The sequence below is a fragment of the Procambarus clarkii genome, chromosome 61 (genome assembly GCF_040958095.1).
Source record: "Procambarus clarkii isolate CNS0578487 chromosome 61, FALCON_Pclarkii_2.0, whole genome shotgun sequence".
NCBI classification, from domain to species: Eukaryota; Metazoa; Arthropoda; class Malacostraca; order Decapoda; family Cambaridae; genus Procambarus; species Procambarus clarkii.
The window spans coordinates 31,020,622-31,045,900 of record NC_091210.1 but is presented as its reverse complement, the minus strand read 5'-3'; the positions used below and the strand labels follow the sequence as shown (position 1 = coordinate 31,045,900).

Below are 25,279 nucleotides of genomic sequence, written 5' to 3'. Positions count from 1 at the left end.
GTATATTTGGGCCCAGAGATAAACTTTGCTCTACGAGGGCACAACTAGGTAGGCACTCGACTCAAAATTACTTGAGAAAAGAAAACAAGATAGACTTAATCACGGCATTCCAAATATTCTGTGTAAAGAACAGTAGAAAGGGATGATAACTAGGGATCGTAGGTGGAAAATAAGTACGCGAGTAAGCCACAGGGATGCTTGATTTTCTTTAGTGTCAGTGTATTAAATATGCCGAATAAACTAAAGAGTGAATGGATGGAGACACTCCATACACGGATTAGTAAGTAGATATATGACAATCAATTAAATGCCGTTAGACGGAGCCCAAATGACGAATCACAGCACACCGTAAACAGATACCCGAGGACAGGTATGCGAGTACGCACAATATCTGACTCGCATAAACAAGGAATCCTTCGAAAAACTGTGCACAGTCTGTCAGTCTGGCTCTTCAGTATACACCCACCGCATGGAACCCAATTTCAATAGGCAATACAGAGGGCAAGAGTTAGATGTGAAAACACGATTAAAGAGACTATGAAGCTAGAGTTAAGCCAGCTTTGAAACAGGACAAACTGTGACTCTCCCAGCTTTCAGAACTGATCCAGGGAAATTCTTGTGGTTTGAGGATGAGGTCAGGTAGATTAATATAACCCGTTGGTCTCCAGGCAAACTAGGTGTTGCTGGATGATTAGTTGGTTGGTAAGGTGGAGGGCATAGTAGGCCCCAGAGTATATCAATGCCTGCCAAAAGTTGGCATTCATATGAGCTCATGTCCGTGCTACATGGACATTTCGTTCGGAGTAGCTAAATCTAAAACAACAATAGTAGGCATTCTCCACTGTATCTTCGAGCAGTACACACGTGTCTTCTGAAGGTAATTCTTGTCCAGATATAATTATCCCATCTGCGATGTTTTGCCTATATAAACACTTGCCTGCTGCCAAGGTAACATAACTTGACCTGTGAACACCACTGGCCATTATTCAATTGTTGTGTAATATATTTAATTTGCCTTGAGTTATAGTGTGACATAGTAGTTTAACATTTACACTTCACACTCGATGAAACAGACCTAAATACTTCAGCTGCATGTTTGTAACGTCGCTTGTCTCTTGTATGCTTAATTATGGAGCTCGAAACACATGTGCAACTGTCAAGAGTAAACACACAAAATTAAGCTTCTCTTACCTTCAGTGCAGGATCATGTCAGACGAAGAGTAATACAGAGTGGAGTGTGTTGGGCCGTGTGTGGTGTGTTGAGAGGGGTCTGGTGGGTGGTGGGGAGGGGGGGAGGGGAATGCAGAGTGGGGTGCGTGATGAGTGGGCGTAAAGCGACATGAGGGAGCACCGCTGATACTGGCGGGTAGTGAAGTGTCACACATTCCAAGGAAATAATTCCAGGGCGGCTTGTGTTGTTCCTTACTATCTCTCGGTGTGAAGTAGAAACACGAATTTTCCACTGTGTGTGTATGGGCACTCCACTGTGCGTGTATGGGCACTCCACTGTGCGTGTATGGGCACTCCACTGTGCGTGTATGAGCACTCCACTGTGCGTGTATGGGCACTCCACTGTGCGTGTATGGGCACTCCACTGTGCGTGTATGGGCACTCCACTGTGCGTGTATGGGCACTCCACTGTGCGTGTATGGGCACTCCACTGTGCGTGTATGGGCACTCCACTGTGCGTGTATGGGCACTCCACTGTGCGTGTATGGGCACTCCACTGTGCGTGTATGGGCACTCAGTAGTGTAAAAGGAGACGAACTGAGGTAAAAAATTTTAGAAACGGTTGGGCACTGCCAAGCCGACTTGACCCTGGCGGGCCAGATCGACCAACCCTCTTATTTTGGGTGGTTAGGTAAGGGCACAGTCAGCGCGCTCCTGGCTGGCTGGCGGGGGTGGGGTGGTGGTCCCCCCTGGGGTCCCGGGGGGACCACCACCCAGGGTATACCTGAGGAACTGGTGCCCTATCCTAACCTGTTTTCTTGCACGATTCGTCGCCTTGCTTTAAGATGAGTCTAGGGCCTCAAGAAGGGGGTCTCTACTTATGAGAGGTACCGAGGATGAATGTTCAATAGTTGGAAACCAAAAAAATACACTGGTGAAAGGCGTATAAATGTTTTTGGAGTATTTTAATGGCATGAGCAAAATGCACGATTTGTCCCAGGGGTGTTACGAGAGTACTACGGTATCAATTTGGGGGCCCTTACTTTTGAATGGATCAGAGGGTGAATGTTCAATAGATTCAAACCAAGAAACACAGTTGAAAGCGAATATAGAAGTTTTTGGAGTACTTTAATGAGGCTATGACTGAATAGTATAGGGAGCCCTTGGGCACAGCTCCATTTTCTGTAATGGTCAGAGGTGGATAACCCCAGTGGGGGTCAAGCATACATGGGGGGGGGTCAAGATTCCTTACAAAGACCAAGTTTGGATATATAGGTGTAATAAGCCTTATCTTGAATTTGCATGATACTGTGGGGTACATTGACATGAAGGGCAAGTCATAGAACAGGATCTGCATGTGAGATGGGTCATATTGGGGTTTTAAAGAAGTTAAGATAGCTTTAAAGAGTCCTGTGTGCTTGATAGTGGGGAAATGTTCAGTCAATAATTCTCGTGTTTTGAATTTGAATGAGGGGTCCTAGTTTGCGTTCTAGTCGTAAAATGAGTTCCTTAGTATATTTGCTATGGAATATGAGCTTTCAGTACTCTATATAATTTGAAATGAGGTCAAGAAAGACATGTTTATGTGCGAGAAGAGTCAGGTTGGAAACTGTTTATTCCAGTCATCCCCCCTTGGCTTTGCTCCGTTTTCTGTAGCTAAAGTAAAGATTCCATTTTCTGTGGCATTCAGTTGATTACTGGTGAAAAAGGCATACTTGCCTTTGTATGGTTCTAACCTGTTTTTAGATTTTATAGATACATTTTTCGGGCCTCAAATTAGATTTTAATATGAAAAATAGCATCAAATGTATGTCTATCTTTTGTAATAAACGTTACAAGCATTAACAATACCTGTAATATTTCATAGAATACGAAAAGAAGTTTAAATAGTGGGGCCTCAGCCATATTGTGTTGGGTTTGACACTCCAAACATTAATTTGACACTCGTAAATATACTATAAAGGAAAGTAGTTGAGTGGTTTAAGCAATTTAATACGTACTGGGAATCCTTTCAAAAAGTGAAAAGATGAATTCATTTTGGAATTACTGTCATTACTTTGGAAGTTTTTTAATTATAGCACATGCTTAAAAAACTCGCTCGCAAAAACACTCATTTTTTTTTTTTAACTTACACAAATAAACCCAGGGCGTTCACGTTCGCGCAAAATACTTAGTCCCCCCTAAACTTAAAACAGTTGCACAATCTTACTTAAACACATTGCTAAACTCTTATACACAAACAAAAACTCAATTTTTAACTTACACAAATAAACCCAGGGCTTTCACATTCGCGCAAAATACTTAGTCCCCCCTAAACTTAAAACAGTTGCACAATCTTACTTAAACACAATGCTAAACTCTTATACACAAACAAAAACTCAATTTTTAACTTACACAAATAAACCCAGGGCTTTCACATTCGCGCAAAATACTTAGTCCCCCCTAAACTTAAAACAGTTGCACAATCTTACTTAAACACATTGCTAAACTCTTATACACAAACAAAAACTCAATTTTTAACTTACACAAATAAACCCAGGGCTTTCACATTCGCGCAAAATGCTTAGTCCCCCCTAGACTTGAGCACTCACAATCTTACGGTGCTTTAATTTCCAAAGCCTTCCAAACCTGCACTGGGTCCTGCCCAGCAGACTGCGGCTGGATGGGTTACAATTGAGCCAAAAACAGTTGGTCAGGGCGAGATACGGCCTCATTTTTAGAGACATTTACTATAGCAAAAGCTTGAACGTCGAGAACTGAATGCGGGCCTGCACGAGAGTTGTTCTTGGCACTCAAATGTTTAGAGATTAAAATACATAGAATCTGCAAGAGCCCACCCAAGTAGCTCACGCGGGCAGTAGACATGTTTTTCGCCCAAATGTATTTATTTAAAATAGTACGTCAGATAGAAAGAGTTTCGCATTGCTATTATATTTACCTTATAAAGCCTCTTTATAAAAATGATATGCCACTGCGTATTATGATTGTTTTATAATAAATATTGCATAAATACTTACACGATTTCATAAACAAAAAAAAACTTTTAATGAGCCATGGTTGGAAGGCTTCATCATTATGGTAAATACAAACTTTTAAAACTAACTAAAAATATTTATCTCATAGAGGAAGATTTATTCTTCAGGATATATATTATTTATTAATTAAGAGTTTCATTCTGTATAAAAAAAACTCTGGCCACAATTTTTTTATAAAAGTTTTCCAAGGGAGTAAATCTTGCTTCCTCTCTTTCTCCCAAATGTTTCCTCATTTGCACAGGAGCAGAGCAACCTTCGTGCGGGCCCTGGTTCAGTTCCCGAACGTCTGAGCTAATGGACATTACAAATTTCACTATATGATGCAGTATCTTAGCTGTCTCTCTAATTATAAAGGTGTTAATCTTTTTTTTTTTAACCTTTGAGTGCTAGTTCTCAATAGGTTCTTTACCTCAGAAAGAGAGAGATTCTATTTTTGTCCATATTCGAGCGGAATGTTGAGCAACCTTCGTGCAGGACCCGGTTCAGTTCCCCAACGTCCGAGCTATTGCACATAGCAAATTTCTCTAAATAAGGCAGTATCTCGCCCCCACCCCCCGGATCAATGATTTTAGGGCAGTAAATAAGCAATTGCAATCTAATCCCCCCCCCCCCCCCAAAAAAAAAATACTGTTCATGAAAATGTGAGCTTATTTATACTAATTTATGAATATAAAAAAACAACTCGACATTTGTACAATTTTTATTTACATAAATAAATTAGTCTCTATGCCTTTTTTGTCTTCTTAGGAAATAATCGGTTGAAGGACATGCAAAATGGTGCATCTGCAAATGGGGCAGTTTCTCATAGATACAAGACAATTACTGCATGTTACCATATGTCTGCAGGGCAGCAGTACGACACTCAACGCATTGTTAAAGCACACCGTACACAAAATATCAGCAGCCCAAGACGTTGGCGTAGATGTGTTCATCACAGTTTCAACATGGGATGTCGCATCAAAGTCTGTGGCCTCTTCGCCAGTTTCAACATCCATTTCATTAGCGACTATAGTCGTCTCTTCTGCCTCTGTTTCAACAGGAGAAGGCAAAGCCCGCAAACCAAGATTAGTGCTCATGAACCCGCTCATTGATCCAACAACGTCGACATCCATTTCATTAGCTGTGGCGACTGTTTCCATGTCAGAGGGCGCGGATTGCCATTCCAGATTCGCAGGCTCTACCCTACCTTCCACATCCTCATGATGAATTCCCCTTAAACCCATTTCGGCTTTAGTGCTCTCTTGCATATACCACAACATTAATTCTATACATCTGGCCTCTGTAACAAACGGTAATAAATCTTTGGTGCTTTTGAGATATAAGCTTAAGGCAGGTCTCACACAGACATCAGGAAATCCAAAATGTTCAATTAATGCTGGGAAAAAACCCAAACCTTCCATCAGACCAGTTAAAAGATGTTCATCTATGGGTTTTATAGTTCGACGCTGCGAAGATTCTCTAGCATTCTTAATGAACCGTGCATCCTTTTTAATGTTGACAAAGGTGCACTCAGGATACCATTGCGCGTGCAGTGTCCAAGGGTCGTCAGCGGGTTCCCAATTACGAAAACCATTTCCACAGAAAAAGCAGCGCATGTGGTCACTTAGGCCTGTAAATTTAAGAAAAAAAATATTCCCATTCATTATTATTATTATAGCTCACATCCGGCAATGTTGTAATACAAAACACACACACGAACACGCACACACATCCGGCACTTGTCACTTGTCTTGTGACCATCGTGTTGGGTGGACGTGGGTTGGGAGCTCCTGGTTCACTAGTGGAGTGGGAGGGGTAATCAGGCAACTTCGAAGTGAAAAAGTGTGTACAAGTGAATGAAAAAACCTTGAGTTTTGGCCAGAGCCATAAGGTAGTGAAGAAAAACAGTTTAAATAGCGTAATTCAAAATAGTTGAGGAAGTATTGTGGCAGTGTGAAGCAGACCTCACCGACCTCTGACCGCGTGACCTCACCCCGGCAGCAACCTTCTACCACCACGTGGGACGACGCTTGGAGATTCACTCACCTATTGTGTTAGCAGGACGGTAAGATACTTGGAACCCCAGTGGGTAAGGTTGCATTATAGCAATGACTAGGTCAGGAAGGGTGTCTAGGTCCAACAGTATTATGATTGAGGAAGAAGATAGGTTTGTGGAGAAGATGATTGGGAAATTTGTAGAGAAGAGGGATGTTTGGATAGGTGATCTAATCCAGGGGATTAAAAGTGAAGTCTTTAATAAGATACAGGGCGAGGTTCAAAGACTCAAACAAGAGTTTATGGATTATATTCAAGAGGAAATCAGGAAGAGCAGGGTAGAATGGCAAGGAGAAATATCTAGGCTTACTAATGAATTTGGCAGGAATAAGGGAAGCTTGGCAGGGGAAGGGGGAGTAGTAGTAGGTGGAGTAGCAGGTGTAGGAGGGGTGGGGGTCAGCCAGGGAGAGGGCCACCAGCATGACCATGAACTGAGAAAGAGGACAATCATAATCCATGGATTACTTGAAGCCAGGGCACCATCGAGGCAGGAAAGGATGGAGATTGAGGATTTGGAACTACAGGGGGATCTTGAGAGACGTGAGAGCCCAGATGGCAGGGAATGAGGTGCAAGTCCACCGACGCATTGGACCATACAACTGTAACAGGAAACGACCTGTCCTGGTACAGTTCACTAACGAAGAGGCAGTGGATTACATACTGCATCACAAACACCTACTCAGAGGTAGCGAAAATTACTACAACGTATTTATTGACAAATTCATGACGAAGGAGGAACAGATTGCCCACAGAGCAAGCAAACAACAGTACGACTCTTCCCATTTGAGCGCAGCTACACACCCCAGTGCTAAACCACCCCATGCTAACCAGCTCACACGTGCTTCTCAGGTCACCCCTTCCCCAAATCAGCCGCCCCTGCTTATCTCCCCAGCACATCCCTTGACCCCTCTGACCCCACTGGAGTCAAATTCATCCCACATTCCAAGGACCCCCTCATCACCTCAGCCCCCAAAACCTGTCCAGCCCTCATCCCCTCAACCCCCAAAACCCACCCAGCTCTCATCCCCTCAACCCCCAAAACCCATCCAGACCTCATCCCCTCAACCCCAAGAACCCACCCAGACCTCATCCCCTCAACACCCAAAGCCTACCCAGCCCTCACCCCTCCTCATCCCCTCTCCTTCCATGTGACCCCCCACCCTTGCGAGGGAGGTGGGAGGTCCCCCCCACCCCCTCTATCCTTCCCCCTCCCAACCTCTCAACCTCTATCTGTCTCCCAACCTTACGCTATCTCCCAACCCCTCTATGCCCTCCCTAATCTTCAGACCCAGTATGCCCTTCCTACTCCAGACCTACCTACCCAGGCCCTACCCCAGACCCTCCTACCTACCTTCCTAGATGCCCAGCCCCCAGTAGCCCCCCAAGCACTCTTTCTGAACACCCCCCTCCTGAACTCTTTCACCCCCCATACACCCCCCGGACCCCCCCAGACACCCCCCGGATCCCCCCGGACATCCCCCGGACCCTCCCCGCCCCCAGTCATCCCCCAGACACCCCCCAGATCCCCCAGATCCCCTCTGCCCCCAGTCACCCCCCAGACATCCCCCAGATCCCCCCAGACCCCCAGAGAAAGGGAGAACTCTGGTACAAGAGTTTCCATGAAGAATCTCAAGGTTTGGTACACCAACGCTGATGGGGTATCTAATAAAGCAGAAGAGATAAAAGAAAGAGTGAGTGAAGCAGATCCTGACATAGTTGCAATTGTGGAAACTAAAATTAATGACATGATCTCAGATGCAATCTTTCCTGAAGGGTACCAGGTGATACGAAAAGAGAGGACACAGAGACAGGGAGGGGGAGTAGCACTCCTAATAAAGCGGAAATGGAAGTTTGAAGACCTGGGAAATCGAGTTACCAATGAGTGCACAAGCTTCATACATGGAACTCTGACAGTAGATGGGAGGAAGATTGTGATCCTGGTAATCTACAATCCCCCACCAAACAGTAGAAGACCCAGGCAGGAGTATGATGACAACAACAAAGCATGTATAGATGAACTGCAGAAGGCAGCAACACTAGCCCACAGAATGAGAGCGAAGCTGCTGATCATGGGGGACCTAAATCATGGAGAGATAAATTGGGAATCAAGGAATCCCCATGGAGGGGACGAAACGTGGGGAGCAAAATTAGTAGATGTTATAGACAGGAATTTCCTGACACAACATGTGAAGGAAGACACAAGGGAAAGAGGAGGAGATGCACCGAGCCTATTAGACCTGATTTTCACCCAGAACGTAGAAGATATCGAGAATTTAGAGCATGAAATACCTCTAGGGGCCAGTGACCATTGTGTCCTAGTCTTTGACTACATGATGGAATTCAAACTTATGACCATGGGACAAGAGATCTGGGAAAGGAGAGCTGACTACAGGAAAGGGGACTATATGAGGATAAGGGACTATCTGGGTGAAGTGCAGTGGGAGGAAGAAATTAGAGGAAAAACAGTCCAAGATATGGTGGACCTAGTCATACAGAAATGCCAGGAGGCCGAAGAGAGATTTATACCAACGGTAAAGGGAAAAAATAAGAAGGAATATAATAACCCATGGTTTAATAGACAGTGTCAGGAAGCAAAAATGGCCAGCAGACGGGAGTGGAGGAAGTACAGAAGACAAAGAACAGAGGACAACAGAAGCAGATACAACAGAGCTAGGAACGATTACATTAACATAAGACGAACATCGGAAAGGGACTATGAGAACGATATTGCAATCAAAGCGAAAAAACAACCTAAGTTACTACACAGTCATATAAGAAGAAAAATGTCGGTGAACGACCAAGTGACAAGACTAAGGAAGACAGAGGGGGCATATACTGAAAGTGACAAGGAAATCTGCGAGGCACTGAATGCCAGTTTCCATGGAGTGTTCACTACCGAGCCTGAGCAGCTCCCATTGTTGGAAGGGGTTACCCTAGATGAAAGACTATCAGATATAGAGGTGACAGCAGAGGAGGTAATGAAACAGTTGACAACTCTAGATGCAACTAAAGCAGTTGGACCAGACAAAGTATCACCGTGGATACTAAAAGAAGCAGCACAGGCCCTCAGCGTGCCTCTGGCAATGATCTTTAATGAGTCACTTATGTCAGGAGAATTGCCCAGTTGCTGGAAGAAGGCAAATGTCGTGCCGATCTTCAAGAAAGGAGATAGGGAGGAGGCACTTAACTACAGACCTGTATCACTGACAAGCATCCCCTGTAAAATACTGGAAAGAATAATTAGGCTGCGACTGGTTGCACACCTGGAAAACATTAGGTTTGTGAACAAACATCAACATGGGTTCTGGACAGGGAAATCGTGCCTAACAAACCTTCTGGAATTCTATGATAAAATAACAAGGATAAGACAGGACAGAGATGGTTGGGCAGACTGCATATTTCTGGACTGCCAAAAAGCCTTTGATACAGTACCGCACATGAGACCCCAGCAAACACAAATCATCTACACAACGTTCGCCTATCTCTTCCCATAGGTGTGGGAATGATTTGCATTGAGAATGGTGCAGGAGAGCCTTTGAGAAACTTTTACTCAAAAAATCCAAACACAAAGGTTTAATTATAAATTGTTTTTCTACAATTATTTTCTTCCAAATGTAAAACAAATAGTTTTTACTTGTTTAAATATAAAATTTATGGTGTTTTTTTGTAAAATTCATTAATAAATTGTGAATGATATATATTGGCTGAGTGAAACCTTTAAAATCCATTTAGTTATAATATGAACAGAAAAAAGTAGTTTTCCAAATTTTCTAAAAATCGCTCTTTTTAACACAATTTGACTCCTTATGCATTCCACTAAACACTAATATCATGTTTAAATATATAATTTATGTATTATTCCCTAAGATAATTTATATAAATTATAAAAGTTGCTGGAAAGTGGTGAGAAAGAAACTGAAAACGTTTTGTTGTCTTATATTGGCGTGTTCTTATTAACTAGAGTGAGTAAGAGTGAGCGAGAGTGGGTAAGAGTGAGTAAGAGTGACCGAAGGTGAGTGAGAGTGCCAGAGAGTGTGTAAGTGTGAGTAAGAGTGAGTATAAGTAAGAGTGACTGAGAGTAAGAGTGACAGAGTGAGTAAGAGTGAGAGTAAGGGTGACAGAATGAGTAAGAGTGAGAGTAAAGTGATTGAGAGTAAGGGTGAGTATGAGAGTAAGAGTGATTGAGAGTTAGTGAGAGTAAGAGTGATTGAGAGTAAGAGTGATTGAGAGTAAGAGTGATTGAGAGTAGGAGTGATTGAGAGTAGGAGTGATTGAGAGTAAGAGTGATTGAGAGTAAGAGTGATTGAGAGTAAGAGTGATTGAGAGTAAGAGTGATTGGGAGTAAGAGTGATTGAGAGTAAGAGTGATTGGGAGTAGGAGTTAGAGTGAGAGTAGGAGTAAGAATGAGAATAAGAGTGATTGAGAGTAAGAGTGAGTAAGAGTAAGAATGAGAGTAAGAGTGATTGAGAGTAAGAGTGATTGAGAGTAAGAGTGATTAGGAGTAAGAGTGATTGGGAGTAAGAGTAAGAATGAGAATAAGAGTGATTGAGAGTAAGAGTGATTGGGAGTAAGAGTAAGAGTAAGAATGAGAGTAGGAGTGATTGAGAGTAGGAGTGATTGGGAGTAGGAGTGATTGGGAGTAGGAGTGATTGGGAGTAGGAGTGATTGGGAGTAAGAGTGATTGAGAGTAAGAGTAATTGAGAGTAAGAGTATGAGAGTAAGAGTGAGAGAGTGAGTATGAATGGGTAAGGGTGAGTGAGTAAGAGTGACAGAGTATGAATGACAGAGTAAGAGTGATAGAGAGTAAGAGTGACAGAGAGTAAGAGTGACAGAGAGTAAGAGTGACAGAGTAAGAGTGACAGAGAGTAAGAGTGACAGAGAGTAAGAGTGACAGAGAGTAAGAGTGACAGAGAGTAAGAGTGACAGAGAGTAAGAGTGACAGAGAGTAAGAGTGACAGAGAGTAAGAGTGACAGAGTAAGAGTGACAGAGTAAGAGTGACAGAGTAAGAGTGAGTATGAGAGTGAGTAAGGATGACTGAGAGAAAGAGTGAGTAATAGTGCGTAAGAGTGATTGAGAGAGTGAGAGTAAGAGTGATTGAGAGTTAGTGAGAGTAAGAGTGATTGAGAGTAAGAGTGATTGAGAGTAAAAGTAATTGAGAGTAAGAGTGATTGAGAGTAAGAGTGATTGGGAGTAAGAGTGATTGAGAGTAAGAGTGATTGGGAGTAAGAGTGATTGGGAGTAGGAGTAAGAATGAGAATAAGAGTGATTGAGAGTAAGAGTGAGTAAGAGTAAGAATGAGAGTAAGAGTGACAGAGAGTAAGAGTGACAGAGAGTAAGAGTGACAGAGAGTAAGAGTGACAGAGTAAGAGTGACAGAGTGTAAGAGTGACAGAGTGTAAGAGTGACAGAGTGTAAGAGTGACAGAGTGTAAGAGTGACAGAGTAAGAGTGACAGAGAGTAAGAGTGACAGAGAGTAAGAGTGACAGAGAGTAAGAGTGACAGAGAGTAAGAGTGACAGAGAGTAAGAGTGACAGAGTAAGAGTGACAGAGAGTAAGAGTGACAGAGAGTAAGAGTGACAGAGAGTAAGAGTGACAGAGAGTAAGAGTGACAGAGAGTAAGAGTGACAGAGAGTAAGAGTGACAGAGAGTAAGAGTGACAGAGAGTAAGAGTGACAGAGAGTAAGAGTGACAGAGAGTAAGAGTGACAGAGAGTAAGAGTGACAGAGAGTAAGAGTGACGGAGAGTAAGAGTGACAGAGAGTAAGAGTGACAGAGTAAGAGTGACAGAGTAAGAGTGACAGAGAGTAAGAGTGACAGAGAGTAAGAGTGACAGAGAGTAGGAGTGACAGAGAGTAGGAGTGACAGAGAGTAGGAGTGACAGAGAGTAGGAGTGACAGAGAGTAGGAGTGACAGAGTGTAAGAGCGACAGTAAGAGTGACAGAGAGTAAGAGTGACAGAGAGTAAGAGTGACAGAGAGTAAGAGTGACAGAGTAAGAGTGACAGAGTAAGAGAGTGAGAGTGATTATGAGAGAGTTAAGAGTGTGAGGTGTGTGAGTGTAGCAGGCCAGGGAGGCAGGATGTGTGGTCACAGGCGAGGCCTAGGCCTCGTGATCTCTAATGTTGGTTTTTATATATATGTGGGATTTTTTGTCCTGTTTCAAATTATAATTATTTAGCAGGAATGTAATAAGATATTGCACAGTATTAATGTGACAATAATATATGCATTATTTCCTTGATAATCAAACTTGTTGTTCAAAGATAATATACAATCTTTGAAGGAAACATTTTGAGAGCGCAAGCTGGCAACACTGTTCTGGTGGGTGAGAGAGACATATGGTTAGTTGTACTCAGACCTACAGTGGTGAAGGGTGTGTCCCAGCTGGCCGCCACCAGCCGCCACCCGCCGCCCACCACCAGCCGCCACCCGCCACCCACCACCAGCCGCCACCCGCCACCCGCCACCACCCACCACCCACCACCAGCCACCACCCACCACCAGCCGCCACCCACCGCCACCCGCCGCCACCCACCACCCACCACCAGCCGCCACCCGCCACCAGCCACCGCCACCCACCACCGCCACTCACCACCCGCCGCCACCACCCACCACCCGCCACCACCCACCACCAGCCGCCACCCACCACCCACCAGCCGCCGCCCGCCGCCACCCACCACCCGCCGCCACCCACCACCAGCCGCCACCCGCCGCCACCCACCACCAGCCGCCACCCGCCGCCACCCACCACCAGCCGCCACCCGCCACCACCCACCACCAGCCGCCACCCGCCCAGCCGCCACCCACCACCAGCCGCCACCCGCCACCACCCACCACCAGCCGCCACCCGCCACCACCCACCACCAGCCGCCACCCGCCGCCACCCGCCACCACCCACCACCAGCCGCCACCCGCCACCACCCACCACCAGCCGCCACCACCCACCACCAGCCGCCACCCGCCACCAGCCACCGCAACCCGCCACCAGCCACCGCCACCCACCACCACCCGCCACCAGCCACCGCCACCCACCACCGCCACTCACCACCCGCCGCCACCACCCACCACCAGCCGCCACCCGCCACCCACCACCGCCACCCGCCGCCACCACCCACCACCACCACCCACCACCACCAGCCGCCGCCGCCACCACCACCCACCACCACCGCCGCCACCACCCATCACCGCCGCCGCCACCACCACCCACCACCACCGCCGCCGCCACCACCCATCACCGCCGCCGCCGCCACCACCCACCACAGCCGCCGCCGACACCACCGCCACCACCCACCACAGCCGGCACCACCACCCACCACCACCACCACCACCCACCACTGCCGCCACCACCAGCCGCCACAAGCCGCCACCGCCCGCCACCGCCCGCCACCAGCCGCCATCACCACCACCACCACCACCAGCCGCCATCACCGCCACCAGCTGCCACCACCACCAGCCGCCACCACCACCACCACCAGCCGCCATCACCGCCACCAGCTGCCACCACCACCAGCCGCCATCACCGCCACCAGCTGCCACCACCACCAGCCGCCACCACCAGCCGCCACCACCACCAGCCGCCACCACCAGCCGCCACCACCACCAGCCGCCACCACCAGCCGCCACCACCGCCACCACCACCTGCCACCAGCCGCCACCACCGCCCGCTATCAGCAGTCACCGCCCGTTGCCACAGTCGCCACCGCAAGCCGCCACCGCCAGCCGCCACCAGCCCCCCCCCACCGCCGATCGTCACCACCCACCACAGCCGCCGCCGCCCGCCACCGCCCGCCACCACCCACCACAGCCGCCACCACCCACCACCACCCGCCGCCACCACCCACCACCACCCGCCGCCACCACCCACCACCACCAGCCGCCGCCGCCACCCACCACCCGCCGCCGCCGCCACCACCACCCACCACCACCGCCGCCACCACCCACCACCACCAGCCGCCGCCGCCACCACCACCACCCACCACCACCGCCGCCACCACCAGCCGCTGCCGCCGCCACCACCACCCACCACCACCGCCGCCACCACCCACCACCGCCAGCCGCCACCACTCATCACAGACCCCGCCACCGCCCGCCAGACACAGCCGCCAGTGTCCGCCACCGCCGCCACTGTCCGCCACCGCCGCCACTGTCCGCCACCGCCGCCATTGTCCGCCACCGCCGTCACTGTCTGCCACCGCCGCCACTGTCCGCCACCGCCACCACTGTCCGCCCGCCGCCACCACTGTCCGCCCGCCGCCACCACTGTCCGCCCGCCGCCACCACTGTCCGCCCGCCGCCACCACTGTCCGCCCGCCGCCACCACTGTCCGCCCGCCGCCACCACTGTCCGCCCGCCGCCTCCACTGTCCGCCCGCCGCCTCCACTGTCCGCCCGCCGCCTCCACTGTCCGCCCGCCGCCTCCACTGTCCGCCCGCCGCCTCCACTGTCCGCCCGCCGCCTCCACTGTCCGCCCGCCGCCGCCACTGTCCGCCCGCCGCCGCCACTGTCCGCCCGCCGCCGCCACTGTCCGCCCGCCGCCGCCACTGTCCGCCCGCCGCCGCCACTGTCCGCCCGCCGCCTCCACTGTCCGCCCGCCGCCTCCACTGTCCGCCCGCCGCCTCCACTGTCCGCCCGCCGCCTCCACTGTCCGCCCGCCGCCTCCACTGTCCGCCCGCCGCCGCCACTGTTCGCCCGCCGCCGCCACTGTCCGCCCGCCGCCGCCACTGTCCACCACCGCCGCCACGGTCCGCTCGCCGCCACTATCCGCCACAGCCGCCACTGTCCGCCCGCCGCCACTGTCCTCCCGCCGCCACTGTCCGCCCGCCGCCGCCGCCCTGTCCGCCCGCCGCCACTGTCCGCCACCGCCGCTACTGTCCGCCCGCCGCCACTGTCCGCCCGCCGCCGCCACTGTCCGCCCGCCGCCGCCACTGTCCGCCCGCCGCCACTGTCCGCCCGCCGCCACTATCCGCCACCGCCGCCACTGTCCGCCACAGCCGCCACTCTCTGCCATACAGCCTCCCCTCTCTCCGTTAGTAAATAATTATAATTGTTAGTAAATAATAAAAGAAATATAAATTATTAGATTTTTTTTACCCTTAAATTGGTTTTAATATTTAAATTGAAAATAATAATATAATATAAAATATAATAAAAATAATATAATATAAAATATAATTTAATTTCAAGAAATTTAACTTTAAACACAAAGATGTAAAAAGGGTTCAGATTATTAGCTCAAACCTTTCATAAGAGATTCATATTGGTATATGAATGGATTATGAATGACTCATGTTAGGAGTGTAAAGTTGCCACAACATCTCAAATTAGTGTTAGATACATATGTCTTGGTTATAAGTTTTGGAAACCTATTTAAGTCCACACACAATATCGTATCTGATACGATAAAACAAACGTTTCCAATACTTTCAAATACTTTCCAGATATGTTGTGGCAACCTAAAATTGTTTGCTGGGACTGCTGTTCAAGCTCGAGAGGCAGGCGGGGGTGGGGGGAAAGGTCCTAGAATGGATAAGGAACTACCTAACAGGAAGGAGCCAAAGAGTTACGGTAAGGGGCGAGAAGTCGGACTGGCGAACAGTAACAAGTGGAGTACCACAAGGATCGGTGCTGGGACCAATTCTATTTCTTGTATATGTTAACGACATGTTTACAGGCGTAGAGTCCTACATGTCGATGTTTGCGGATGATGCAAAGTTGATGAGAAGAGTTGTGACAGATGAGGATTGCAGGATCCTCCAAGAGGACATGAACAGATTGCAGAGATGGTCAGAGAAATGGCTACTAGAATTCAACACGAGCAAATGTAAAGTTATGGAAATGGGACTAGGAGATAGGAGACCAAAGGGACAGTACACAATGAAGGGGAACAGCCTACCTGTAACGACGCGTGAAAGAGACCTGGGGGTGGACGTAACACCTAATCTATCTCCTGAGGCACATATTAATAGGATAACGACAGCAGCGTACTCTACACTGGCAAAAGTTAGAACATCATTCAGAAACCTAAGTAAGGAGGCATTTAGGGCGCTTTACACTGCCTACGTAAGGCCAGTCTTAGAGTATGCCGCCTCATCATGGAGTCCCCATCTGAAGAAGCATATAATGAAACTGGAAAAGGTTCAGAGGTTTGCAACGAGACTCGTCCCAGAGCTACGAGGGATGGGGTATGAAGAGCGCCTGAGGGAACTGTGCCTTACGACACTAGAAAGAAGAAGGGAGAGGGTGGACATGATAGGAACGTATAACCCAGCAAACAATTTTAGGTTGCCACAACATATCTGGAAAGTATTTGAAAGTATTGGAAACGTTTGTTTTATCGTATCAGATACGATATTGTGTGTGGACTTAAATAGGTTTCCAAAACTTATAACCAAGACATATGTATCTAACACTAATTTGAGATGTTGTGGCAACTTTACACTCCTAACATGAGTCATTCATAATCCATTCATACACCAATATGAATCTCTTATGAAAGGTTTGAGCCAATAATCTGGACCATTTTCACATCTTTGTGTTTAAAGTTAAGTTTCTTGAAATTAAATTATATTTTATATTATATTATTTTTATTATATTTTATATTATATTATTATTTTCAATTTAAATATTAAAACCAATTTAAGGGTAAAAAAAATCTAATAATTTATATTTCTTTTATTATTTACTAACAATTATAATTATTTACTAACGGAGAGAGGGGAGGCTGGACGGCGGAGAGTGGCGGACAGTGGCGGCGGTGGCGGATAGTGGCGGCGGGCGGACAGTGGCGGCGGCGGGCGGACAGTGGCGGCGGTGGCGGATAGTGGCGGCGGGCGGACAGTGGCGGCGGTGGCGGATGGTGGCGGCGGGCGGGCGGACAGTGGCGGCGGGCGGACAGTGGCGGCTGTGGCGGATAGTGGCGGCGGGCGGACCGTGGCGGCTTTGGCGGCGGTGGTGGACAGTGGCGGCGGGCGGACAGTGGCGGCGGCGGGCGGACAGTGGCGGCGGCGGGCGGACAGTGGCGGCGGTGGGCGGACAGTGGTGGCGGCGGGCGGACAGTGGTGGCGGCGGGCGGACAGTGGCGGCGGTGGGCGGACAGTGGTGGCGGCGGGCGGACAGTGGAGGCGGCGGGCGGACAGTGGTGGCGGCGGGCGGACAGTGGTGGCGGCGGGCGGACAGTGGTGGCGGCGGCCGGACAGTGGTGGCGGCGGGCGGACAGTGGTGGCAGTGGTGGCGGTGGCGGACAGTGGTGGCGGTGGCGGACAGTGGCAGCGGGCGGACAGTGGCGGCGGTGGCGGACAGTGGCGGCGGGCGGACAGTGGCGGCGGGCGGACAGTGGCGGCGGTGGCGGATAGTGGCGGCGGGCGGACAGGGTTGGCGGCGGGCGGACAGTGGCGGCGGCAGGCGGACAGTGGAGGCGGCGGGCGGACAGTGGAGGCGGCGGGCGGACAGTGGTGGCGGCGGGCGGACAGTGGTGGCGGCGGGCGGACAGTGGTGGTGGCGGTGGCGGACAGTGGCGGCGGTGGCGGACAGTGACGGCGGTGGCGGACAGTGGCGGCAGTGGCGGACAGTGGCGGCGGTGGCGGACACTGGCGGCTGTGTCTGGCGGTGGTGGCGGGCGGTGGCGGGTGGCGGCGTCTGTGATGAGTGGTGGCGGCTGGCGGTGGTGGGTGGTGGCGGCGGCGGTGGTGGGTGGTGGTGGCGGCGGCGGCTGGTGGTGGAGGGTGGTGGCGGCGGTGGTGGTGGGTGGTGGTGGTGGCGGTGGCGGCTGGTGGTGGTGGGTGGTGGCGGCGGTGGTGGTGGGTGGTGGTGGCGGCGGCGGCTGGTGGTGGTGGCGGCGGGTGGTGGGTGGCGGCGGCGGCTGGTGGTGGTGGGTGGTGGCGGTGGGTGGTGGCGGGCGGCGGCGGCTGTGGTGGGTGGTGACGATCGGCGGTGGGGGGGGCTGGTGGCGGCTGGCGGTGGCGGCTTGCGGTGGCGACTGTGGCAACGGGCGGTGACGGCTGATAGCGGGCGGTGGTGGCGGCTGGTGGTGGCGGCTGGTGGTGGTGGCAGCTGGTGGCGGTGATGGCGGCTGGTGGTGGTGGTGGTGGCGGCTGGTGGTGGTGGCAGCTGGTGGTGGTGGTGATGGCGGCTGGTGGCGGGCGGTGGCGGCTTGTGGCGGCTGGTGGTGGCGGCGGTGGTGGGTGGTGGTGGTGGGTGGTGGTGGCGGCTGTGGTGGGTGGTGGCGGTGGTGTCGGCGGCGGCTGTGGTGGGTGGTGGCGGCGGCGGTGGTGGTGGGTGGTGGTGGCGGCGGCGGCGGCGGTGATGGGTGGTGGCGGCGGTGGTGGTGGTGGCGGCGGCGGCTGGTGGTGGTGGGTGGTGGTGGTGGGTGGTGGCGGCGGGTGGCGGTGGTGGGTGGCGGTGGTGGGTGGCGGTGGCTGGTGGCGGCTGGTGGTGGGAGGTGGCGGCAGGTGGTTAGTGGCGGTGGTGGGTGGCGGTGTTTGGTGGCGGGTGGCGGCTGGTGGTGGGTGGTGGCGGGTGGCGGCGGGTGGTGGGTGGTGGCGGGTGGCGGCTGGTGGTGGGTGGTGGCGGGTGGCGGCTGGTGGTGGGTGGCGGGTGGCGGCGGGTGGTGGGTGGTGGCGGCGGGTGGTGAGTGGCGGTGGAGGGTGGCGGCGGCTGGTGGTGGCGGGTGGCGGCTGGTGGTGGGTGGTGCATGGCGGGTGGCGGCTGGTGGTGGGTGGTGGCGGGTGGCGGCTGGTGGTGGGTGGCGGCTGGTGGTGGGTGGTGGCGGGTGGCGGCTGGTGGTGGGTGGCGGGTGGCGGCGGGTGGTGGGTGGTGGCGGCGGGTGGTGAGTGGCGGTGGAGGGTGGCGGCGGCTGGTGGTGGGTGGTGGCGGGTGGCGGCTGGTGGTGGGTGGTGGCGGGTGGCGGCTGGTGGTGGGTGGTGGCGGGTGGCGGCTGGTGGTGGGTGGCGGCTGGTGGTGGGTGGCGGGTGGCGGCGGGTGGTGGGTGGCGGTGGGTGGCGGCGGGTGGCGGCTGGTGGCGGGTGGCGGCTGGTGGTGGCGGGTGGCGGCTGGTGGTGGCGGGTGGCGGGTGGCGGCTGGTGGTGGGTGGTGGTGGGTGGTGGCGGGTGGCGGCTGGTGGTGGGTGGCGGCTGGTGGTGGGTGGTGGCGGGTGGCGGCTGGTGGTGGGCGGCGGGTGGCGGCTGGTGGTGGGCGGCGGGTGGCGGCTGGTGGCGGCCAGCTGGGACACACCCTTCACCACTGAAGGTCTGAGAACAACTAACCATATGTCTCTCTCACCACCACCAGCCTAGTGTTGCCAGCTCGCGCTCTCAAAATGTTTCCTTCAAAGATTGTATATTATCTTTGAACAACAAGTTTGATTACCAAGGAAATAATGCATATATTATTGTCACATTAATACTGTGCAATATCTTATTACATTCCTGCTAAATAATTATAATTTAAAACAGGACAAAAAATCCAACATATATATAAAAACCAACATTAGAGATCACGAGGCCTAGGCCTCGCCTGTGACCACACATCCTGCCTCCCCTCTTAACTCTCTCATAATCACTCTCACTCTCTTACTCTGTCACTCTTACTCTCTGTCACTCTTACTCTCTGTCACTCTTACTCTCTGTCACTCTTACTCTCTGTCACTCTTACTCTCTGTCACTCTTACTCTGTCACTCTTACTCTGTCACTCTTACACTGTCACTCTTACTCTCTGTCACTCTTACTCTCTGTCACTCTTACTCTCTGTCACTCTTACTCTGTCACTCTTACTCTCTGTCACTCTTACTCTCTGTCACTCTTACTCTGTCACTCTTGCTCTCTGTCACTCTTACTCTCTGTCACTCTTACTCTCTGTCACTCTTACTCTCTGTCACTCTTACTCTGTCATTCTTACTCACTCTCAGTCACCCTTACCCATTCATACTCACTCTCTCACTCTTACTCTCATACTCTTACTCTCAATTACTCTTACTCTCAATCACTCTTACTCCCAATCACTCCTACTCCCAATCACTCCTACTCCCAATCACTCCTACTCTCATTCTTACTCTTACTCCCAATCACTCTTACTCTCAATCACTCTTATTCTCATTCTTACTCTTACTCTCACTCTTACTCTTACTCCCATTCACTCTTACTCCCAATCACTCTTACTCTCAATCACTCTTACTCTCAATCACTCTTACTCTCAATCACTCTTACTCTCATTCTTACTCTTACTCACTCTTACTCTCAATCACTCTTATTCTCATTCTTACTCCTACTCCAATTGCATAATCACTCTTACTCCCAATCACTCTTACTCTCAATCACTCTTACTCGCAATCACTCTTACTCTCAATCACTCTTACTCTCAATCACTCTTACTCTCAATCACTCTTACTCTCATTCTTACTCTTACTCACTCTTACTCTCAATCACTCTTATTCTCATTCTTACTCCTACTCCCAATCACTCTTACTCCCAATCACTCTTACTCTCAATCACTCTTACTCCCAATCACTCTTACTCTCAATCACTCTTACTCTCAATCACTTTTACTCTCAATCACTCTTACTCTCAATCACTCTTACTCTCACTAACTCTCAATCACTCTTACTCTCACTCTAACTCTCAATCACTCTTACGCACTATTACTCACTCTTTCTCTCAGTCATCCTAACTCACTCTCATACTCACTCTTACTCTGTCACTCTTACTCTCTGTCACTCTTACTCTCTGTCACTCTTACTCTCTGTCACTCTTACTCTCTGTCACTCTTACTCTCTGTCACTCTTACTCTGTCACTCTTACTCTCTGTCACTCTTACTCTCTGTCACTCTTACTCTCTATCACTCTTACTGTCATTCTTACTCTGTCACTCTTACTCACTCTCAGTCACCCTTACCCATTCATACTCACTCTCACTCTTACTCTCATACTCTTACTCTCAATTACTCTTACTCTCAATCACTCTTACTCCCAATCACTCCTACTCCCATTCACTCTACTCTCAATCACTCCTACTCTCATTCTTACTCTTACTCTTACTACCAATCACTCTTACTTTCAATCACTCTTATTCTCATTCTTACTCTTACTCTCACTCTTACTCCCAATCACTCTTACTCCCAATCACTCTTACTCTCAATCACTCTTACTCTCAATCACTCTTACTCTCATTCTTACTCTTACTCACTCTTACTCTCAATCACTCTTATTCTCATTCTTACTCCTACTCTCACTCTAACTCCTACTCCCAATCACTCTTACTCCCAATCACTCTTACTCTCAATCACTCTTACTCCCAATCACTCTTACTCTCAATCACTCTTACTCTCAATCACTCTTACTCTCAATCACTCTTACTCTCAATCACTCTTACTCTCACTAACTCTCAATCACTCTTACTCTCACTCTAACTCTCAATCACTCTTACTCTCATACTCACCCTTACTCTCAATCACTTTACTCTCACTCTTACTCATTCTGTCACCCTTACTCACTCTGTCACTCTTACTCACTCTCAGTCACTCATACTTATACTCACTCTTACTCACACTTACACACTCTCTGGCACTCTCACTCACCTTCAGTCACTCTTACTCACTCTTACCCACTCTCGCTCACTCTTACTCACTCTAGTTAATAAGAACACGCCAATATAAGACAACAAAACGTTTTCAGATTCTTTCTCACCACTTTCCAGCAACTTTTATAATTTATATAAATTATCTTAGGGAATAATACATAAATTATATATTTAAACATGATATTAGTGTTTAGTGGAATGCATAAGGAGTCAAATTGTGTTAAAAAGAGCGATTTTTAGAAAATTTGGAAAACTACTTTTTTTTGTTCATATTATAACTAAATGGATTTTAAAGGTTTCACTCAGCCAATATATATCATTCACAATTTATTAATGAATTTGACAAAAAAAACACCATAAATTTTATATTTAAACATGTAAAAACTATTTGTTTTACATTTGGAAGAAAATAATTGTAGAAAAACAATTTATAATTAAACCTTTGTGTTTGGATTTTTTGAGTAAAAGTTTCTCAAAGGCTCTCCTGCACCATTCTCAATGCAAATCATTCCCACACCTATGGGAAGAGATAGGCGAACGTTGTGTAGATGATTTGTGTTTGCTGGGTAAGTTACTCAGAGGAATTGACAGAGTGGACATAGACGAAATGTTCACACGGAATAGTAACAGAACGAGAGGACATGGATGGAAGCTTGAAACTCAGATGAGTCACAGAGATGTTAGGAAGTTTTCTTTTAGCGTGAGAGTAGTGGGGAAATGGAATGCACTTCAGGAACAGGTTGTGGAAGCAAATACTATTCATAATTTTAAAACCAGGTATGATAGGGAAATAGGACAGGAGTCATTGCTGTAAACAACCGATGCTCGAAAGGCGGGATCCAAGAGTCAATGCTCGATCCTGCAGACACAACTAGGTGAGTACACACACACACACACACACACACACACACACACACACACACACACACACACACTTCCCGGGACCAAAGAGCCAGAGCTCCACCCCCGCAAGCACAATTGGGGGAGTAAACACACTTTTTTTTTTTTTAGATATATACAAGAGTTGTTACATTCTTGTACGGCCTAGCATTTCGGGCAGGTCCCTAGAATACAATCCCCACCTCGAAGAATCGTTTTTTACAACCAAGTACCCATTTTACTGTTGAGTTAAACAGAGGCTACAGTTAAGGATTTGCGCCCAGTAAATCCTCCCCGGCCAGGAGGATACACACGCACACACTAAAAATAACAAAAACTCCAACAATATTTGTTTACCACAGAAGAAAAATCCTGATTCTGCCAATTCGTGAGATGTTTGCTTGACACAACCAGTCCAGCTGAGGTCGAATGTTTCCAAACGCTGTTTGTATGTTGCCAAGCCTGGATATCTAGGTTTAGCGTATGGAATTACCCCCAGAACCTGCAAATCATGTCCAGTCATTTTAGTTTCTTCCTCGCGGGGTGGGGTCTCTAAAAAAACAAAGATGCTCCATCACATATATGCATAAAACACAGGTTCTAAGTCAATTCTTTCAAAAACAAAAAAAATAAAGAAAAATTATTTGAAAAGACTTCCTGCGTTTATACTTATTTTTGTCCTCCCTCCACATCGCCAATACTAATTATTCACAGATAAACTAGTAAATTATATTTATACAATATACTCACGATCAGATGTTGCTATATTCTTTGGTTCGAATAGGGGTGAAAAGAAATCCAGCCCATATTCGAATGCCAGTTTGGTGATTTCCAAAGGAACGTTATTGTCCTTTTCGCCTCTTATGAAGGAACAATTTGGCGACACTTTCGCATGCCTACTATGGGGCGTATCGCCCTCAATCCAAGCATGCACAACTTTACAACAAAAGGCGCAGGAACAGTGATCCGCAACTCTCAGATAATAAAATCCCTCATTCACCAGGTCTTGGGGGTTTAGCCACTCGACAGGCCAATTTATAAAGGTGTCTAAACGCATTTGGGCACATTTTCGCAGTCTCCGTGGTGTAGTGGTAAGACACTCGCCTGGCGTTCCGCGAGCGCTATGTCATGGGTTCGTATCCTGGCCGGGGAGGATTTACTGGGCGCAATTCCTTAACTGTAGCCTCTGTTTAACGCAACAGTAAAATGTGTACTTGGATGAAAAAACGATTCTTCGCGGCAGGGGATCGTATTCCAGGGACCATAGGATTAAGGACTTGCCCGAAACGCTACGCGTACTAGTGGCTGTACAAGAATGTAACAACTCTTGTATATATCTCAAAAAAAAAAAAAAAAAAAATTTAAGACTGTCCCTGGAGTAAAACGTTTTAGTATGGGAAGGTTCCATTGTGTACTGGTGCGACACTGGCGAATGGAGGCAAGATCCTAGGCTATATATTGCCCGTCCTTTCCCTCCCCGAAATAAGTGTCAAAAATCGCTACATATGTGCTAGTTTCTTTTTTTTTTTTTGGTTTGGCAATTCTAGCCACCGCTACTCTTTTTTTTTATGGCATAATTATGAGGAAACAGGGAAAGGAAAAAATGACTCGCAAATGTGCTAAATCATGTTGCATAATGTAGTGAATTAAAAAAAAAAAGATGGCAGTTGGTAGTCTAGGAAAGGTGACCAAGTACTTATTTTTTGTGATAATTATCGAGAAATGTCATTAACTACATAAGGTATCCCTAATGTCAATAAGTTATCACAAACCTTCCAATAATGATGTGGCCTCCATGACTTTATATATATATATATATATATATATATATATATATATATATATATATATATATATATATATATATATATATATATATATATATATTTCATTAAGGGAATATGGTCTGACTATGGTTTTTTCATGGGGGGGTGGGGGGGGGGGGAACATTAAAAAAAAAAAATTGTAACATGTCGCACTGTGTTTGACCTTTTCTGCTTCTGAAAAAAAAGGTTGCCAGTGTTTGGGTATTAAGCTGATGTATATTGATATTTTATGGCAAGATATTTTGAGATACATATTGCGCTATTTGAGGTGTTTTTTTTTTTTTATATATATATATATATATATATATATATATACATACTAATTAAGTCAGTGAAAAAAAATATGTTCCTATGGGCTTCTTGTTGGTCGAGGCCCCTTATAATAATAATATAAATATTTGCTCAGTACGTGGTAACTTTTACACGCACTAGCAGGGATGGAGATATAAGGGCGCAAAGCCCCCACGACGAATATTCGCAGGGTCGACACAGGGCGGTTGACTAGGCTTTATCCAAAACATAAGGGAAAGTAAAAAAAAAGAAAAATGGAGACATGGCTGGAAACGCACACCGGATATTTAACCGATGAAGAATTTTGCAATAATGAAACTTGCATTGTGTATCCTGTAAACTGCATATCTTGTGTTCCGTACGGGATGGCGAAGGACATATCAGTGAAATACAAACACGCAAGCGCCTATGGTGAACGCAGGCCTTTGTATAATCTCAAGAGATGTGTTCCCCATGATCGCCCAATTCCCGGTTCAATT

At 48.6% G+C, this 25,279-nt stretch overlaps 1 protein-coding gene across 1 annotated transcript; it reads right to left on the bottom strand.

Moving 5' to 3' along the window:
- Positions 1-4,929: 4,929 nt before the first annotated feature.
- On the bottom strand, positions 4,930-24,480 carry LOC123752830 (uncharacterized). Its single transcript, XM_069308085.1, has 4 exons — positions 24,456-24,480; positions 23,041-23,235; positions 5,095-5,814; positions 4,930-4,988 (listed from the first exon to the last, which is right to left on the bottom strand). The coding sequence occupies exons 1-4, from the start codon at positions 24,478-24,480 to the stop codon at positions 4,930-4,932; spliced, it is 999 nt and encodes a 332-aa protein (XP_069164186.1).
- Between the last annotated feature and the right edge of the window lie 799 nt (positions 24,481-25,279).

Excerpts from the sequence above, each read along its gene's own strand:
- LOC123752830 (XM_069308085.1), bottom strand. The coding sequence starts at position 24,480 with ATGGAGGCCACATCATTATTGGAAG. Across the intron at positions 5,815-23,040 it reads ATCAGGATTTTTCTTCTGTG|GCCTAAGTGACCACATGCGC; the intron begins GTAAACAAATAT and ends TTAAATTTACAG. Across the intron at positions 4,989-5,094 it reads TTGGGCTGCTGATATTTTGT|ATGCACCATTTTGCATGTCC; the intron begins GTACGGTGTGCT and ends CCCCATTTGCAG.